Source organism: Lissotriton helveticus, chromosome 3_1 (assembly GCF_964261635.1).
Source record: "Lissotriton helveticus chromosome 3_1, aLisHel1.1, whole genome shotgun sequence".
NCBI lineage: Eukaryota > Metazoa > Chordata > Amphibia > Caudata > Salamandridae > Lissotriton > Lissotriton helveticus.
Window position 1 is genome coordinate 1842531592 of NC_136061.1, and position 20410 is coordinate 1842552001.

The 20410-nt window shown below is 43.9% G+C and overlaps 2 protein-coding genes across 9 annotated transcripts in view; one reads left to right on the forward strand and one right to left on the reverse strand.

Annotated features, from left to right (window-relative positions):
- Window positions 1-20410, forward strand: part of LOC144823886 (uncharacterized) — a 1846314-nt gene that overhangs the window by 760693 nt on the left and 1065211 nt on the right. For all 8 annotated transcript variants that reach the window (XM_078682777.1, XM_078682776.1, XM_078682774.1 and 5 more), the window contains one exon: window positions 14527-14656. In XM_078682777.1, coding sequence (XP_078538903.1) covers window positions 14527-14656 — 130 coding nt within the window. The remainder of the gene's footprint in view (window positions 1-14526; window positions 14657-20410) is intronic.
- LOC144823884 (mucin-5B-like) overlaps window positions 1-20410 on the reverse strand; it is a 946734-nt gene that overhangs the window by 664808 nt on the left and 261516 nt on the right. The window lies entirely within an intron of this gene.

A 20410-nucleotide genomic window follows, 5' to 3' on the forward strand; every position in this document is an offset into this window, starting at 1 on the left:
TTTACTATATCTTTTTGAAGTGGGGACGATTCTGCTTTTTTCCATGTTTCATGTAGCCCTAATTCGGACACAAGTTGTTTCATGTTTCTTATCCATCCCACCTTATTGCAAGTGTCGAGGCGACTGACCTCTGAAAGGGCTTTAGCATAAGAAAAGGATTCTTGCCCAAAACAATAATGGGCGGAGTTTGGCAATATCATTTATGGGGCAACATCACTTTGCTCCTCCGAAATGTGTGCTCTGCTCTACTCAGCTCAGAGGTGTTGTCAAAACCCCATAGCTCTTCCCCATACAGGGCTAACAGCTTTCAGGTCATATACCTGTAGAGCAGAAGGTTTACTGTGAGAGGAGCAATGTTCTTTCGCTAGAACCCCAGTGACTCATGTGTGTCTCAAAATCATCTTTGTGAGATGGGGCTTCTAGGACATTCTCCCGGAGAGTCTAACTCCCAGGTGGTCAAAAGTATTGACTCTTTCCAGGGGGGCCTCACCCAAGGTTCATCTGCCTTTGTATGACTTATGAGGTTTAAAAACCATCAATTTTGTTTTTGAAGTATTTATTACCGGGCTTCTGGTGTCACAAAATAATTTGTCTGGAGCCCCGCCGGGGTTTTAGACACCAACAAGGTGTCATCTGCAAATAAAAGGGTTACTACCTTTTCCCTGAACTGGGGTGGAGCATCAGCAGGTTCCTGTTATAGAAAAGCTACCAGCTCATTCATGGACAGGGAAAAGAGTGTAGGGGCCAGAACACAGCCTTGACGGACTCCTCTATTGCATAAGATTCAGTCGGTGAGCTGGTCCTGTGAGCGCCATCTTATCCAGGCAAAGTTGTCTTCATGCATACGGACAACCAGATTAAGGATGGATATCGGGATTCCCATTTATTTTAAAATATGCCACAACCTCTGTCTGATATCTAAGTCAAAGGTGGTCTTTAGATCACAAAGGCTAGATATAGACTGCTCTGAACAATTACTACAACTTTAGAGCAGAGGAGCAGAAGATGGAATATCTGGTTGATCGTCCCTGTCTTTTCTCTGAACCCAGCTTGTGATTGCGATAGAGTTGCGTTATCTTCCACCCAGGCCTGAAACCTAAAAATCAGGGCTCTGAAAAAACCTTATGAAGTGCATCTATCTGGCTAATTGGCCTGTAATTGCAGGGCTCACCTCTGTCCCCTTTTTTGAAAATGGGGACCACCTCTGCCCCCTTAAAAGACCCTGGAACTGGGGCACCACTCGCTATAGCATTAGATAGGAGAAGAATATAGCGAGTCCAGTTTCTGATATCATAAAGGAAGAGATTCCCCGGGATAGCATCAGGCCCTGGAGTTTTGGACTGTACATTTCGGCTGATAGAGTCCTCGATCTCACTCAAGGTGAAGAAGTTGCCTCCCGAAATTTGCCTTATACTGCCTTCTAGAAACTCTAATTTGATCCATGTCTTTAGATTTATTGGCCAGGGCTACGTGTTGACGTTCAATTCTACAATCTAGGAATCTGGTACCCTTTTTGGTTTGCTGACCCTTGAGATGCTTTTGGTTGCAATGAAGTAAGCACTTATTCTTTCAAAAAGACGGAAGTGGGCCAAATCAACCTTTGCCATTTCCCCTGTACTTTGGACAAGATGCTGTAATTCAGATGTGCCAGCCATCAGATCTTGCTGTATGCCTTTTTTCTTATCTTCGTGTAAGGCTACCTTCTGCCATTTCAGCCTGCGGCGATCATTAGATGGGAAAACTTCCATGGAAATACTCGAGAAATGGTTTCCAGTTGATTGGCCACCCAGAAAAGGCTTCATGCTTAGGCAGTGTGGGTTATGATCACTATCCGTTGTAAAACCCACCTTCATGTCAACCACACTTCTCCAGACCCTCAGGTCTAAAAGGATGTAGTCTATGCAAGATGGGATACTTATCCTGTTGACAGTGTTCGCACCCTGATGATGAGATGGCGTTCTTCCATTTACAGCCCTTATACCATACTCTAGGTTTAGGGCGTTTACCTGAAGAGCCACCTGCATCCATTTTTTAACTGGGGGAAGATCTAGGGTAGGAACAGCCCACTTCAGATGGTCTTCACTTGGACCCACTATTTTGTCTTTGACTAAAGGTTCAAATGTGGTGTTAAAGTTACCCGCTATTATTAATGTAGGATGACCAGAGCTCTTATCCAGTAGCCTCTCCAGTTGTATGAGTGTAGTGAAAGGTCTGCCCCCTTTTGCTCCTCTCACATATATGTTTTAAAACCAACAAATTTCCCCAGGGAGCACTCAATGCGGATCACCAAAATGTCTGGGCTGCCGGTGACAAGGGGGGTGATTAGGCCTTCCAATGCGATCTTAGCCCATATTATCAAACCCCTAGCTGGTCAGCCTGTCCCCCTAGTTGATGCTGGGGAAGCAATAACAAACATACCCTGTCTTCTATAAGGGGACAAGGCTGCAGGTCTCCTGGAAGTAACATATGTCGAATCATTCCATGAAGTTGTTCCAATGGGGAAGGGACAATTTACTGTTTAACTCTGCCACATTCCAGGATACTATATTGAGCTGTTAATTGGGTTCGGGGCTAGGGTGCAGTACAGTACTCAAATTGGCTTGGGGGGAGCTGATAGGGGCCTGGATCTTTACTGCTAGACTTGTGTCTGTACAAGAATCTGCCCCCCTGTGGGTATTCGCTAAACCTTGCCCTTCTATTTCATGTACCCTGCCTAGCCTATGGTTTAAGAGCTGAGAGCCCTCTTGTCTGGGATTAGCGATGGAATTTATAAGATAGATGGAAGAGTACCTCTCCTGTTGGTGATCCTTCCCCAAGAGTCAATTAACGACCCCCAAATGTGAACTACAAGTTGTTCCATCGATAGTAAGAGAGAAATTAGTATTAGACTGTGCTAGGGGGATGTCACATTTGAATTGGATAAGGGATTGGTCTGGGGGGCAACTTCGAAATTCTAGGTCAAGTAGATTTTCAGCTAGCTCATCTCCTTTAAGGGTTAACTCAATGCAATCGGTAGGCTGGTCATAAGCTGTATATCTTCTTGCCCTTACAATGGCATGATGTATCACAGAGCGACATCCTCTAACATGGCGAATCCAGTGGATCGTTTTGTTGGTTAGTGAATCTTCTCCCTCAAACTCCTTACTGCCATGAAGTTTGGAGACATTTACCATGTAGATTTTCTGAACAGACTACAATGAATAGGGGCCAATTGGTGGTGTATGCGGCCTGCCTTGTTGTCTGGGGGTTATCCCCGGTGCGTGTTGTTACCTGATACGCCAAAATGGTTGTGCCAACCCCTCCCTACCATAATATTGGGGTGGGGGTTAGTTTTAGGAATGTTGTTTTCTAGTAGCGCTTGGGTGTGTGGGTTGACAAACGACTGAGATTGCAGGCCCCTATGTGAAGGGGGAGCCCTTCTAGGCATGGTGATCGGATGTGAATTTGAAGGGGTATGGCATAGTTGCTTATCTGCTCTCGGGCGGCCTCGATAGAGGGAGATGGCCGTTGGTTGCTCTCCATGAATTGCTTCAATAGCCCTTTTAGTCCTTCAATCACAGATCTCATTGCCCCCACTTTTGCTCTTAACTCTTTGATGAGCTGTTGGGTGCTCTCATCCCAGTGGTCAGGTTTATTCTCTGTTGATGTTGTCAATCCCTGGGTCATCTGTTATATTTAAAAGAGGGGGTGAATCTATTGCTACCTAAAAGTTCTGGGACAGGCTGAATCGTAGAATAGTGTTCAGATGGGGGCGGTTGGACTCTCGTAATATATGTTATATCTTCCTGTTCACCATGGGGGGCACTCTTACTCTTATTGCTACATCTTTTGAACATATCCGGAATGACCGCCAAAATGATAGGGCTAGGGCTAGTGTTACTGGTAGAAGTCTGAATAATCACAATACATGGGGAAGTTGTTGGTTCGTTATCTAGGATGCCCTTGCATTCCTCTAGCAGGGAATCAATGCGGTCTAAAACACAGTTATAGTCTGCATATTTCGCTGATTTTTTTTTTTTTTTTTCCCCTTGCCTACCACTCAGCCCACCACACCCTCCACTGCTTTCCTTTTTCCCATCACTTTTTGTTAACCAGTTCAAAAATAAATGATGGGTAGATATTAGTCTATACGTATACGTCGCAATGCGCAGGAAAGCCCCGGGTGTCTTGACCTATTAAGTATCTTTTCAATCTCGGCGATGGAGCAGGTATGTGTCTTCATAAGCTCTTATGTAGAAGGCGATAAGAGCAGTCCACTTAGACCCTCTGGGCTGTGTGACTTTCGCTATGTTAGGTGAAAAAAAAAGAAACTCATAATCAGGAGCATTATACGACAACATCCAGAAGAGAATATCCAACTGTCCTTGCGCCGTGTAGGCTACCAGGTTGCGTGGCGACTTAGTAGCTTCGTCAGTATTTAAAAGGTCTACAAAGAGTAGTATACAAGCCCAAAGCTAGGCAAAAAAGGCAAAATTACAGTACCTCTTGTAGCAGATACTACGGTCCGTGGTCTCCCAAAAGCGAGGCGTAAGGGGGGTGGCCCTGCGCTGCCTCTTCCTGGGAATGATGGGCCCGTGCAGGGATTTCTTAACTTCTTGCCATTAAACATGTTAAAAAAAGAGTAGAATGGCTTTGAAAAGTGACAAATGGAAATAAAATATCTTCCTTCACCAAACTCCAACTGGGCTACTATGCCGTGTCATAAAATAAATGAATGAACCTAATGAAAAATTAGACCGACTGAAGGGAGGAACGTATGCTTATACCCCTACTCTCACTTGTTGCCTGAATGTGCCTGGGTGGGACTGTATCCCCCAGCATGCTCTATGATTGGGAGGGGCTTCACAACACTACATCTCTGTCTTCTGCAGCACGGTATGCAAACAGGATGTGACCGGGCGCCTGCCCGGAAGAGGTTGGGCTAGGCCCAGTCTCTTGACTCCGGCTCTTTAACCTCCAGTGGTCTAACTTGTAATTTCAAAGAAGTACGGAGGGAAACACATTTTTCAGCTCTACTAAAGTAACGCCCATCTGCCTTTGCGTATTAAAATTTGTATTGTGAACCTTGATGATGGGGAAGCGAAAGAGAAATTATCAAAGCACAAGCACAAAAAAGGGAGAGGCCCAATCCAACTCCATTAAACGTTACCTGTCGTCTGTTATGGGTGCCAATGAACACAATATTGAGATGGTAGAGGCAAGGATGGACTCTCAGGATCTAAGACCAATATTTTTTTACTTAACTGAATCCATTCAACTTACAAGTGAGACTCCCCATAGGATGTAAACAGCAAGGAACCACCTTCTTCCTCTAAGAACATTGACCATACCTTTCTATTTCCCTTGACCCATACAGCATTAAAGACTCACAAGACTTGACTATGTTTGAAGTTATATCTCAGTCGGACAGTCCCCCCTGCAAGAAAAGCACCCATCATACCCATTTAATTACAGCCCTGCCACAGCAAGGTCTACATATAAAGAATAATGTGTGGGGGGGGATCACATCAACAGGAACCCCACAAGTGATTGAGTCTCAAAATCCTTGGTACACACTATTATTCGGGCTGACTATATTGCCAGGGGAGCCTTCTTAAGATCATCGCTCAATCTTGCCAAGGGAGCCTTTGAGGGGAAAATTGAAAGTATATCCTTAGTTAGGAGAAGCTTATGAACAGAATGGCCCTCTTTTGAAGAACAAGGGAAGATTCAAGGTGATTGGAGTTTAAAAGTAGGGACATTAAACCCAGCACAATTTATCCGACAAGGAAGAGAAGTAATGAAATTACATGTCCCTCCGCTTGAAAGAGCACCCCTACTACCTTGCAGCCCACAGCAAATCAGATAAATCAGGTAGTTCTGGAACTACTGAACACTGACAATAGGGATTCCAGATAGCACATATCCCTAAATAATATTTACTCTCTCAGAGGGCATAAGTGCTGAACTATTAGGCTATTTTTATCAGCTAAGATTCCCAGAGCTATATTTACTCAAACAGGCCCTGCAGCTTGTCCTCCTGAAGGAAAAAGCTGTACAATTAAGCAGCAGCTGCTCCTCTGCTATGGCAAAGGAGCGTCACCCCCCCCTTCCAGCAGCGCAAAATAAAATAAAACAATAATAAAGCGTGGTTTATTATTTTTTTATTTTGGGTCTTGGGGCCAGGGCCAGGGCCAGGGGAGGATAACAGGTACCCACGGGTTGTGGTATGTACTATTATCAGCCAAACAGTCATGCACACTTTGCATGTTCTCCATATAGGCCGCATTACAACCTGGGTCAAGAAAATGGCCAGGCCACCCAGTCACTGCCTGAGTGCCTTAAAACAGTGCTCAGATTAATCACAACACTGCACTGCAGTGTTGTGTTTGGCTCAGAAGAGACTCAGTGCTTACCATTCACAACGCTGCATTGCAGCGTTGTGATTGGCTATGGGGAGCTTGGGTGCTTCCTGACAGAGCATAGGGATGAGGAGGAGGGATGACAAGAGACGCGGCAATAGGGTAAGTTTAAAAAAAAACTACTCCCATCCCCGTGCCAACCGCCACTGCTCTCCGGACAACAAAATATTATGCCCTTGCCTAACAGATTTGAGATCTTGTCATCTCTAGAACACTGACAGCCACAGATAGAAACCACAGCCTCATTTAAAAAACTTCTTTCACCATCTGCATCTATCCAATATGAGATTAATGTTGGACTTACCCAGAAAGAGACCTTAAGTGCAATCTCATGGAATGTGGTGGTACTGCACTCCAAATCAAAAAACTCAGACTGGATAATGCTAGCAGAACAACACACAATATTCTACTGTCAAGAGACCAGGCTATCAGACTCACCCCACATAGATGGATATGCCACTTTTTCTGCTCCAGATATCCTTTCAAAGCCTGGCTGGGCAAAAGGAGGATTGGCCACCTTCATCTCAGTGACACTGATGGACATTACTGTCACACAACTCACTATAACTTTGCATTATCATTAGCTTTTAATTACCCTACAGAAGTCCTTTGATCTGTTGTCATTTAATTTCTATTACAACATATTTGATCCAACTGTGGCTAAGATCATGGATGGGTTGGGATGAATATCTAAAGGGCAACATGATCATGCAAAGTAACTTCTAATTTTTTCGGTAGGAACTTTCAAGATGCAAGTGTGTTACCCTAGAGTACTGGCCTCATGTGGCATTTGTGATGAGGTGGATAAGCTCATCACACACTTAAAGCATACCCTTTACGGGGATTCATTGAGCAGAGTTACCTTCACCGAAAATCTGCTATTTTTCTTAAGAGTGTGACTCGTCCAATTCCATGCAGATTCCAACATACGTGGGGGCAGGCTCCAACTCGATCATCGACCACCTATTAATTGCTAAAGAATTGCCTTTGTTTTTAGAAGGTTGTAAATTGCTGATTATCTGCATAAGTGACCGTAACCCACTAATCCTGATTCGAAATCTAACTCTTGGAAGAAAGCCCGATAAAAAGCTACAACATATGGCACAGTATAATAAGAACAGGGGGTAAATATCAAGTGGAAGCAAATTGATAAGGAGGCTTTTCTAAGAGACCTTATAGTTAACAATGAGGCAAAAATTGAGGTTGCCTTACAAGATGATCCTAATACGGACAAGGTTATACAGGCTTTCACATCCTTAAATAGACACATGGCAGTCAAACTAACTAAAAGTTTTAGGAAAATATCTGATGCCCCTATATTGTTTAATAGTGCCTGCTCCAAGGCCTGTAGATCTTTAAAGAATGCACTATGTAAGCACTGAGGAATATGGAGGGGGTAGAAAAGGCTACAAAAGTCTCTCAAAACAATTAGAAAAATGAAAATGGACTTGAATAAGAAAGGTCCGAGAAAACCTAAAAACTGCATGTACAATGAAAGATTCCTGAGTCTTCTAGCATGTTGTGAATGTCACAACTTTGCTTGAGGATGAAATGCCTAAATTAGAGACTATCAGCTAGATTCATGAAAGGAAATTGCGCTCGCAAAGGGCCAGATTCTGAGAATCTGGCTCTTTGCGAGCGCAATTTTTGCATTTGGGATTCATCATCCCAAATGCAAAAATCGCTAATGAAGAATTCGCAAGTTTGCGAGGATTAGCATTTAAGGAATCTCTATTAGAGATTCCTTAAATGCCATTCATGAAACATTGAAAAATTGCGATTTCGCAATTTAGGACCGCTATTTACCATGCAGTCAAACCTCGTGGTAAATAGCGAAAACTTAGAAAAATGCATTTTAATGCACTTTTCTAAGTTGCATGTTGCACACACACATGACCTTTGGACATGTGTGTGCACAACATCAGTGTAAATTCACATTTCAGGGGTGCTACAGGGTGTCCTTTGGACACCCCTGCACCCTTGAAATCGCATCCTTATTTGCGATTAGCAAATTGCTAATCGCAAATAAGGAATAACTCCCCATTCATTCCTATGGGCCTTTGGCCGATAGGAATGAATGGGGAGTTATTCCTTATTTGCGATTAGCAATTTGCTAATCGCAAATAAGGAAGCTGTAGGAATCGCAATTTATTTTGCGATTCCTACATGAATCCCGTTTTGCAAGTCCTTAATAGCGATTCCTTATGAATCGCAATTAAAGACTCGCAAAACGGGTCTTTGATGAATCTAGCCGTATAGTTCCAGCTAAAGATTTTGTGGACCATTTCTCAAACATATTTTGCTATAACCACCAGATCGCTAACTCAGTCTCGGACCCTGAAGCCACTTGTGATATGAATGCAGCCCAGTTCTTGACAAGTTCAATTGAGGTAGCAGATGTCATTTTAGCAATAGAAAACAACCCCTCGTAGAAAGCTCCAGGGCCTGATAGAATACCAATATACCTGTAAACTCCTACCACAATTTTGGGCTCCGCTAATATCTAATATAAGAGCCGGAATAGTGGAACCCTTGTTAAGACCTGGCAGGAAGCCATTATGGTCCCGATCTTTAAAAAGGGGATAGGAGACAACCTCATTGTTACTGCCCTATTTCCCTGGTCAATAGCACAGTAAAAAACCTGGCAGGGTCATCTTGGCCAAATTAGAACTTTGAGTGTCTGAACCCAAGCACTCTCGACTTCCAATTCAGGTTTCACCCAGGCCTTGAAACAGTAGAGCCGACCCTAAATCTGGCCCTAATAGTTCAAAGATACACTAAGGCACAAAAAGGCTGTATCCATTTAGTCATTATGGACTTAACATGTGCCTTTGATACAGTGGACCATCCTGAATTATGGTCACTTACGGCACAGTTAGGGATTGAAGGAGCTATTATCGCACTGCTCAGTAGGCTTCACGAGCACACATCAGCAAGAGTCTGTTATAGCAGAGACAGTGACCTAATAGAAGAATTCCCCTCTAATGTTGGGGGTAGACAAGGGTGTGTTTTGGTACCAATCCTCTTTTTACTTTAATAATGGGCTGGGGGAAAATCTGTGTTATGTTGGGAAGGATTTCCCAAGGGCCAAATCTTGCCAAATTCCTGTGTTATTATACGTAGATGATGCTGTTCTTATAGTATAGTGAGAACAGCCAACAGCCTTCAAACTCTGTTTGACGCTATTAATGTATTTATGAAATATTTAGAACTGAAGACTAATTACACTAAATCATTTCATACAGAAATGTTGCCCAGAAATAGTTAAAACAAGACACATTTTACATGGAGGTGACAAAATCAGTTACATCTCCCATTTTACATATCTGGGAGTGCCTTTAATGTGGATTTAACCAGGAAGTTTTTAATAAATGTCAAAGCTATGCAATTTCAATAGTTGATTGATGCTGTGTTTAGCTTTTCCAAAAGATTAGGACACAAGTCAATCAAAGAATTGCACTATTTTTCAAAAGTAAATGTGTTTTAGTTGTCTCCTTTGGATCTGGTGTCTGGGGATATATTAACTCATTTGCTGCACGTAATGGAAAAAGAGTGTATAAGAAGATTACTCGCAGAGCCTCTACCTATCTCTGTATCTTTTTGCCAAAAGAAAGTCAGGCAGGGCCTATTAGACGATTATATACAATTGCAGGCCTTGTTGCTCTGGGTAAGAATTTGAAACAACCCAGAGGCACATTTCTGCAGAGCAGTATTGACAGATTGCATGAATTTGGACAACTGCTTAGAAATACACTGGTTCAGGTTTATTAAATCAAACTTTGCTAGGATGGGAACCCCGGAATATTTTACCAAACCAGACACTCTCACTAAATTTTAGATACCTACAATTAAAACATTGTTTTACCAATGTTAGCAGACACCTCGTTTGGTGACAATTTTTCCGGGTTGGTTGAGTTATATAGACAACATTAGGCCTACAGAGCCCCAAAAGAGAGCCCATGACTGAGAACAGAGGATTGCGGGCATTGACAGAGGTTGGCGGAAATTGATGGTGCGGCGGAGACTTTATCTGCAGCTAAGCTTGAATGAGAGGCAACATTTTCTGCTGGCCAGGTTTCGACTAAAAACAATACACTTTTTGGCAGCTTTCCTGACTCAGGACACATGGTTCTCCTCACTTCCTCCACGCCCATGTGATGGCATCACATATCAAAGCACCAAGCACTTTATTGTATTCTGTGCACTCTATACCCCCCAGAGAAGGCAAGTCCTTCTACCGTTATTAATAGCATTGGAGACTAGGTCTCATGAGTTGGCTCTGGCCTATTTATTATTCCTAGGTAGTGATAGAGCGCTCGACGCTCTTAAAATTGTAGGGGTGAATTATTTTCATATACAAAGAGCACTCGAATATGGCCATCGTCGTTAGTGAGGCGTGCAGTGCTCACTGGCAGTCCATCGTCACTGTACCACACACACCTTGTGGCAGTGTAGTGTGTGTGTACTACTGGCAGCTGCTCCTGCTCGTCGTGGTGTGCTGTGTGACTGAGTGTGAGTGTGATGAGTCGACTTGACGGACCTGGTACTTTGTACTTTTACTACATCCTGATCATCTACCTACCATCGACGTTGCCACCAGTCCTTGACCTCATCATCATCCGACAATCTGACTGGTGTGAGGTGATCAGTCAGTGTCATGATCTGGTTAAAAGTAAGAAGAAGAAACTGAAAGAATCGGATTTTGGGCCCCTGGGGCTGTGTTGCATTGCAAATGATGCTTATTGCTTGGTTTAATTCTTTATAAATTACGTTCTAATCCATGGTGGACTGGATTTGTAAATAAAAACGTAACGTTGTCGCAACATGGTTCATTTTCTTTAAGGCGGGGTGGGGGTTGATTGCAACACAGCAGTGGGACAGAAGAAAGCAACACAGGGCATGGGGGGGGTCAGGCAAAGGGGCAGAAGCAACCCAGAAGGCGGGGAGAGGTAGGGGAAGCAACATGGAGGGTACAGGAGGGGGTGGAAGCAACATGCAGGGCTTAGAGGGGCTGAAGAAACTTGGATGAGGAGAAGCAACATGGAGGGCAGGGAGAGAAGTTCATGAAACAGGGACGAAGAGCAGCTTGAAGCATGAGAGGGTCTGGAGATAGAAGCACACAACACGAGCAAGAAAACAAGGGGGCCGGAGCAGCCCGCAAGGGGGGACCCAGGGAGAGCTGTGCGCGAGCCGGTCTCTCCCTGGGTGTGTTCGCGCGAGGGAGACTGGGCACAGGACAGGTGGGGTTGATTAGAGGGAAGGTTATAAATAGGTCCAGGGCAGGCGGGAAAGGAACGCACTAGTGGGAGGCTGTAGAGGGAGGTTCTTTTGCCCCACCCACCCTTCCCCCTTTTTTCTCTAGGTTTTTCCCCTTTTTTGCAGTGCTTTCGGCGCTGCTATGGCCTTCTGGCCTTGCCACTTTAGGACAGGTGTCTTGTTCTTTTTGTAGGCGGTTTCTAGTGGGGGGTGGGCAGCCTGGAGCGGGTTGGTCCATCCTCAAAGGGCAGTTAAAGAAATGAGGGGGTATTCTTCAAGAGTTAGTTGTTTCTGGTTTGGGTTAGGGTTAACTTGGTGGGGGGGGGTTACTCCTAGGTAGGGATGCTTAGTCAAGCTGAAAGATTTGGATTTTATTAATTAATAAATTAATGTGTTGAAAAGATGTTTGATTTACACACCTGTCTTAAATAAAGTGGCCTTTCTTTCTCTCAAAGAGGTGGTGGACAGTGATTTCTTGCGCGAGACTGAGGTGAACACAGAGGTCAGGGAAGGAAGTTGGAAGTGGAACACACGGACGAGAGAGAGCCCACAGATCGTAGGAAGGGTGGGAAGAGATTGAAGTATGCATGGTGACAGCTTAAAAAGTAACACACACACTCTGATTGATAGAGTGCTTATGGGTGGGCGTACTGTAAGCTGACTATGTATGTTCGCAATTCGCAAAGCAGACCAGTCGTGTACACTTAGAAACATACACGAGCCTCGTTTTTGCTGTTGACATCCTTTCAGTTCAGAAGTGGGCAAGAAAAGGAGCAGATTAAAAAAAAACGATATAGCCCAGGCAAAGAAAAATAATATCCATAAATAGAGAATAGAATGCACTGTGTACGCCAAAGAATGCAGCAGGCTGCGGCGGCAGTTCACTACCTAATGTTTGCAGTTCCCTGGCCTGTTTGTGAGATAACATTTGAAGCAGAAATATTTCACCAGTGTCATCACTTAACAATGTAATATGACAGCATCTATGGAGCAGATGAGCATAAATCAGCATAATACCCACTTTGTTGCATTAGTATTGCAAACTTTCATCTTGAAATAGTGGGGAGCAGACAATCCCTGATGAGTTGTGATGATTTTTCAGGAAGGTTAGTAGATGAAAATATAAATATATATTTGCTTGTGTGTTTCCGCAGCCTGTGTAGCATCTCACAGACAGCTTTAGTGTATAGCGAAACGCCCACTTTAACTCTCAAAAAAACACACCTGGTTGGGGTTTCGGTGCCCTGACCTCCGTTAGGGTGTCTTCATTCCCCTATTCATTTGAAGTGGCAGCTATCGGAACGTCCATGTTAATAATGTTGACTTCCGCTCGGCTTCGAGCTGACGCCTCCTCATGCTTACTGCGGCCTCGCTCAGAAGGTCACGCACCTCTTCAGAAAATAATGAGAGGCCCCCGAGACATAAACAGGTGCTGCTGGCTACGAACAAAATTAGCCTTGCTTAATTCCGTTGTTTTTCTTTTCTGCACACAGTGCATTGGCCCAGTTAGAGGCATTGCCTAGGAGTTCACTGCAACTGTCCTGTCCTGCCCAGCTTCCAAAGTGGCTGTAAGCGATGCGGTCACTTCAAGTCTTCACACTCTGAACTCCACCAGGTTGACTAAAAACTTTCTGGTGGAGTTCAGCATGTGAATTGGCAGAAACGCAGAGCGTTTTAATTGGATTGTGGGTGTCGACTGAGGAAAGCACCTGCAGCGTCATACACCTCCACCTGTCTGCCCGCTCATGGTGGACCTTGGCTCTTCAACGAGTCACAGCGCAGTGTGCGCGAGCAGTGTGGTAGAACATGTACACTGAATCCATAATGTATCATCGACTTCTGCACGGAAAACTATATTGCATTCGTGTTCAGTGCCTGAAAACACTTTTGAGTGTTGCTTTAGTGAGACCTGTTGGTACATTTATCCTAGGGTGAGAACTTGGAGTCCTTACATATGACATGTAGATAGATATGTGTCACAGGTCAACCGCAGGAGATACTACTAGCATTCTAATTTGTGGGCGAGCAGAGTGGAAAATCTGACATGTAGATAGATATGTGTCACAGGTCACCTGCAGGAGATACTACTAGCATTCTAATTTGTGCACGAGCAGAGTGGAGTTGCTGCGCAGCACCCTATGTACTGCAGTGGAATCCATTTTAGATTCTCTTCTTGGGAGAATAAAATGGAGGCAAATGCAGGCAAGGTGTGTGTGTGTGGAACTGGATTAACTTTCTTGGAACAAGGTGAAGGGCCGTCTCTGCTCACTCTGGTTCAGCTGCATTCGGGGAATGGTTAGAGTAAAGAGTTATCTATGAAAGCTGAACCTACTCCATTTGAGGTACATCCTGGCTCAAAGGAAGTAGATATGCTGGGAGGTGGAACTTCCTCTAGATGATCTTTTAGGCCTGTCAATCGATGAGTGAGTTTTCTCACTTATGAGCAAAAGCTGAAGCCTTAAACCAAGCAGAATGTTTTTGTTACTGCCAGTGTCTGCTTGTTTTGGTATCTACGTGTGTATGTGCTTCTGTGTAACATGTGCAATTTGTCAGCATCACATTATAGAATGTGTGATGGAAAGGTAAAGCAGAAGGTTAATGTGCCTGCTGCAAAGAACATGTACCTGATGCAAATCACAAAATGCGCATGATGTAAATAGGTCAGTCAGTCACTGCTTGTTTTGTCAGAAAGATCCTTTTGTTACTTGCAGTTTGTAAGTTACAATCCTAACATACAACAGGGAGCTATTAACTGTCATCTAAGAGCTGCATGCAAACTGCAAATGTTGGAGCGTTATGTTTTTTTCCCCCAGTCTTTGTTTCATTACCCTAATGTTCCAGAAATAAATTGTTATATTTTTATTTCCAGCACCTGCTAAAGCCTGACAACAATTACCACATTTTTGGGCAATTGTCCGGCAAAGAACAAGAGGCCCTAACCCAACCTCCTTCGCTGTTCTTTGACCCCGGCTACGACCCAGCAAACATGAGTGTTAAAGGTAAGAAAACTGATGCTATAGTTTTTTTACATTGGAGTTAGAGCTATGTATGTGGTCACTCTACATGGTGGTTGGAGCGGGTGCACATTCTGAACATTGTACCCTCAGTGGATGGAATTTACTAATAGCCGTAGCCCTGTGCTTTGGGCAATAACGGTTGTTAACAGCTCTATCTATCCCTTGCCTTGTTCAAGGCCCTCAAGAAGTTTTTGTTTCAGTGCCTTCAGCAACCACATTGGCACACAGAGGCAGCAGGAGTAAGGCTGTATTTTTAGTAGTCATGTTGCGCAAAGGGGAGCTGTTGAAGATTTATTGCGATAGTACACAAGACATATGTATGTATACTGAAATTTGCTATTATTGCACTGCACCTTATACGTTGTACTTTGATTAGTGACAGGTTTCTTTAATATATATTGGTAGGGCTGATTACAACGTTGCTCCAGGCAGGGCCACTTAAAGAGAAACTACATTTAAAGTAATTAGGACCTCATCAGCCTGACATAAACCTAAAGAAAACTTCCCAGGGCAGAAGAAAAATGTCCAAACGTACATTCTCGAACGCCTGGTACACAAAGGCTGCTTGGCCCTTTAAGAAATTCTCTGTTCTGCTTCCCCTGCTTGCTGTTTGGTGGACAAATCAACGAGTAACAGACTTGAAGCATTTGTCAGAAAAAATAAAGAAGCATGCACACACAAGAAAGCATATGGAAAACCTGACAAGACTGGGAACGTTGGGGGAAGACGCACCGATTGAGCAGCAGATAAATGATGCATACCGCAAAACCATAGAGAAACACAATGAAGCCGTTGATAGGAACAGACAGATTCTATCCAAAATAATTGATTGCATTAATTTCTGTGGTGCTTTTCGAACTGGCATTGCAAGGCCATGATGAATTTAGAAAGTTCCTCAAAACCTGGGATGTTCAGAGGCCTAGTGGATTTAATAGCAAGCATTGACAAGGAAATGGAAGCACATTTAACAAGTGCTACAGTCTTTAAGGGCACCTCTAAAATGATACTAAATGAACTCCTTGAGTGTATGCTCGAAGTTATGAGAAGCCATATTGTGCAAGAGTTGCAAAACACAGACTTTGTGGCTACTCAGGCTGATGACACCACAGATGTGGCCACTAAAGCACAGTCCGTATTAGTGTTTCGGTACCTTGACAATGACAGAGAAGTGGTGGAGAGGTTCAATGGTTTCACATATTTTAGAGACTCTAGTGCAGAAACCATTAATGCAGCCATACTGTGTCAACTGAACTTAATTTTTACAGAGCTGCCTAAAAAAAAAACGTATCGCACAAAGCTATGGTGGTGCGTCCATAATGAGTGGAAGCCTTAGTGGAGTACAGACAAGAATTTGAGATGTGCACCCTAATGCTCATTATGTGCACTGTTACTCCCACCAACTTAATCTTATTATGCAACAGGCAGTATCACAGATCACCGAGACACAACTTTTTTTTCAGGATGTAGGAGACATGGCAGCATTCTTTTCACAATCCCCCAAAGGAACGGAAGCACTTCATGAGATTGTGGACAAAAGTATTCCAAGGGGATCCTCAACTCGTTGGAACTTTAACATCCGTACAGTCAACTTAATCTATGAACATAGGGAGGACATTGAGAAATGTTTTTGCCACCATAGAAGCCAATGATGAGTTTGATTACAAAAGTCAGACTGAAGCCCGTGGCTTTGCTAGAACACAACAAGACAGAGAGTTTCAGTTCTTACTGTTTTTATTTCATGATATAATGTTTGCTGTCGACCTGATATACCATCAGTTACAAGCACAAGAAATAGATAATGTCAAAGTGCAAATATGTACCACTATGTTTGTACAAAGCATAAGCAAAGTGAGAGATGGGGTTGACAATTTAGACAGCAAACTGCCAGAGCATTCTACTTGTTCAAACCACAGGAAAAACATCACCACGCTGGTACGAATTGCAAAGGACATATGTGACATTGTAATTGTGCAGGCACAAGAAAGTTTTTCTTTCACAAAACATGTGGAAGCTTATCATATGCTCAAAAAAGAGGAGCTGAGAACTGAGTTGACTGTACTGTACGCAATGCCTGTGTACCGGAAGGCCACAAGTGCCATGACTTTGCTGGCTTTAATACATAAACTTCATATGGAAAAGTCACTTACAGAGACAGTGACTCTACTAAAAATTGTCATTACCACTCCTATGACAACATTCGAGTCTGAACAATGTTTTTCAGCCTTAAAGAGGATTAAGGCATTCCTGAGGAGCCCCATGCTTGAGGAAAGACTCAAAGCTTTGGCAATGCTCTCTGTAGAGAGCAATCTAGCAAAAAAAATTACAGACTTTAACATTAAAGTTATTGACAAGTTTGCTGCTCTTAACCCCTTCGGTGCTGATGGCGGAACCGCTCCGTCGTCAGCCGCGGTCGCGCTATGCTGATGACGGAGCGGTTCCGTCATGGCCCGCCCAGCTCGATAGAACGCTCAGCGCGGCGCGAATTCCGCGCCTGCGCTGAGGGTTCTATTGAGTGGGGCGGGCCGTGACGGAACCGCTCCGTCACGAGCACAGCTCAACCGACGCTGGTGACGGAGCGGTTCCGTCACCAGCATGCGCCCGCCGCGCGGCCGCCCCACACCCTTAGCACTGCGGCGGAATAGCCGCCGCAGTGAAGGTGTTAAAGAGAGACGTGCTGATTTAATTTACAAAAAGTAAACAATGCTGAATGCTGCTACTTTGCGACCAGTTTAGTTGTTTGTTAAATAAAAAATATCCGTGAGTGAGGTACTCAGAAATGCATTGTATCTCGAAGTCTGTTATGAAGCTCTGTGGTTCTACTGAATAAGCAGCTACCTATGTTATATGACATCTCTTTAATAATGTAATAACTACACTTACACAATTGCTTTATTAACCTTCCTGCTTTCTCAAATTTGCTTGAAAATGCACCATTTTTCTTCTCTTTTTCCAACATTTTCATGGGGGTGGAACCACCCCGAACCCCCATTATGTTGGTTCGGGCTCGCTCACAACGCTCTATCGCATTGGTGCTGTATGCCAATCATTTTACGCCCACCACTTTCAAATGTCACCAGCCGCCCCTGCAGGTGAGGAAAGGAATGCCTTTAAAGAGGTTGGACATAAAGAAGGGAAGCTACCTTCCATGCCTGGTGAAACTTGGGAACCAAGGTCGGCGAACAGAGCTGTAAAATTAATTGGAGTTTGAGGAAAGTTACTTAACCCTTTAAGTGCTGCCGTCAGCCGTTGAACGTTCGGAGCACTACCTGGCTGGTGCTGCGCACGTTCAATGGCCGACGCAGCCCCGCCCGCTCTTTAAAACGGCCACGGTTAACGGGTAAAAGTAGGTGTTCACGGAAAAATGTACCATGTGATCTGTTAAGTGTGTAACTTTGTCTTTTTGTATTAGGCACATGGACAGATTTGCAGGACTTCTGCTTTTGACAGGTGAAGGAGAGCATCTTAGAATGAGCTCTGTAGCTTTACACTACTTGACCTATTTAATGTGAGTGGACTTCTTAGGTAGTCAACACGTGCTGACACCTTTTGGGGAAATTCTCTTGGGAACTAGGAAGGGATGCCATCTTAGAAGTGGAGTAGGGACAGATTGCTCTTTACTTCGGAAATGCAAATCAAAAAGGATCTGGACGCAGCGTCCATACTCAGTTGTGTCCTCATTTTGGAATTTATTGTTCTGTGCCTATTGTGCCGTATGAACTATATTCATAGATTGGGCTCTGTATTAGTCTTCATGTTTCTCTATGCCTTGATTCTGAGGTGTGTCTATATTCAGTTTTTTCTGGCTTTGTAATAAATCAACAATACTGAATTTGGAGTCCGTGATTATTTAGTTGGACAGGAGGGGAAATGTATAAATGATAAATTGTTTTCTTCCCTCCACACTTCCTTGCAGGCAATAAAGACCATCGGCCAGATATTCCTGAGCAAAATTAGGATATGTAATTCGGCCCCATCAATTGGTAGCAGAGGATGGTTGCCACTAGAAGTGAGGGGAGAACTTAGAAAACCTAGAACAAAATTAGACCTACAGAGCCTCAAAAGAGAGCCCATGACTGAGAACAGAGGATGGCGGGGGTTGACAGAGGTCAGCGGGAATTAATGGTGCGGCCGAGACAGCAGTAGCGTGAGTGTGAATAGTGATGTGTGTTAGATTGCGTTGAATTGTTTGTGTGATGTCTTGCGGAGTTAGAATGATAGTCGGGTGGTTGGTTTATTGGTCCGAACACGTGTGGATCAGGAGGTTTTGGAAAACAGACTCAAGAGAAGTCCAAGATCCTGGGATAGCTTTGTACTGCAATTGTCTGATCACTGATGTGTGTGTCGTGAAGAGCTATTGATGGCTCACTTGGGTAGGGAACTTTGTGTGAGTGGATTTAATAGAGTCGCGTGTGGAAAACCTCAGGCCAGGGGCAGACTACAGTGATTCGAGTTACTGACGCAGGTCATGGGTCACGGAGTGTGAATGTTCTTGAGAGGGTGTATACTACTGATCCAATGTAGACGGCAGAAAATTAATTGGGTATTACGTAACTGTAAGTTACCTGGCTGCCTGAAACGTAGTTACTTGGTTTAGTAGCTTTTTGGGTAATCAGTTACTGAGTTGTGTGAATGTGAGAGCGAATGTGCGAGTTAAGATTGTAAAAGAGGGTGAACCGCTGCAGAGAGGGAACGGTGATGGCAGAGTGCACCGTGCTTTGATAGGCCGGTTGGTGTAATGCTGCGCTGGGATTGAAGCGTTCTCGGCAAAATTTTTGAAATGAGAAAATTTGTGTTTTGTAACAATTGAACTCAAAATGAGATGTTTTAAGGTATTGTGAGACTTAAGTAGAGGAGATTCCCGTGTATTGAGTCGGGTAGAGGAAGTAGCCCCGCCAGAGGGCACATTATATGGCAACAAACGTAGGATTGCATACAATGGTATTGCTCCAAATTTGGCATAAGATTACAGAAAAGGAAGGAAAATTGGCTTTTTCAAGCTACAGGGCATTTAGATTGGAAGTGTTGTATCAATTAAGGGGGGTGATGTCTTCATTAAAGCCTCCACCTAGACCCACACAATTCGAAGCATTAGATGCATGGATGGGGGCAGCACAGGCTAGGCGAAGAGAAAATTCCCAGGGAAGGATAACAATGAAGTCCTATCAGGATGCCGGTTGGGATGCTCAGTTGAAGAAATGGAGGTTTGATACCATCGAGGGAGAGAGGCCAACTGCGACATCCAGTTACCAGAAGCCCTTATGGTGCCGGTTACCATTGGACCTGTAGTCTTGATATACAATCCGAGTATGGGAGAAGGTGGAAGTCGACAGCAAAATGAAATGGGTGATGACACTATCTCTGGAGGAAGCCTTACCATGGGGACAGGCACACCTTTGGGGCCTGTGGAAACTAGTACCCCATTGTCAGAGATGGCAGACCCTTCAAGGCTGGGTATAGGATCAGAAGTGAGGTGTAAAGTGGCATTGGCAAATTCTAAGTCAGAAATACGAATGTGAGTTCAACCAGTATGGAAGACCATGAGGAGTTCAGCCGAAATAGGAATGAGACAAGAGGCCTTTAGAATACGACCTAGTGTCTCGAATGGATGTATGACGTTACAACGCATGCTTTTACCACGCATGCTGTTACAACGCAAGTATTACAACGCAAACCTTTACAACACATTACACTTGGGGGTGCTGGATAGTGAATAGTTTAATTTACTATTCCAACTCC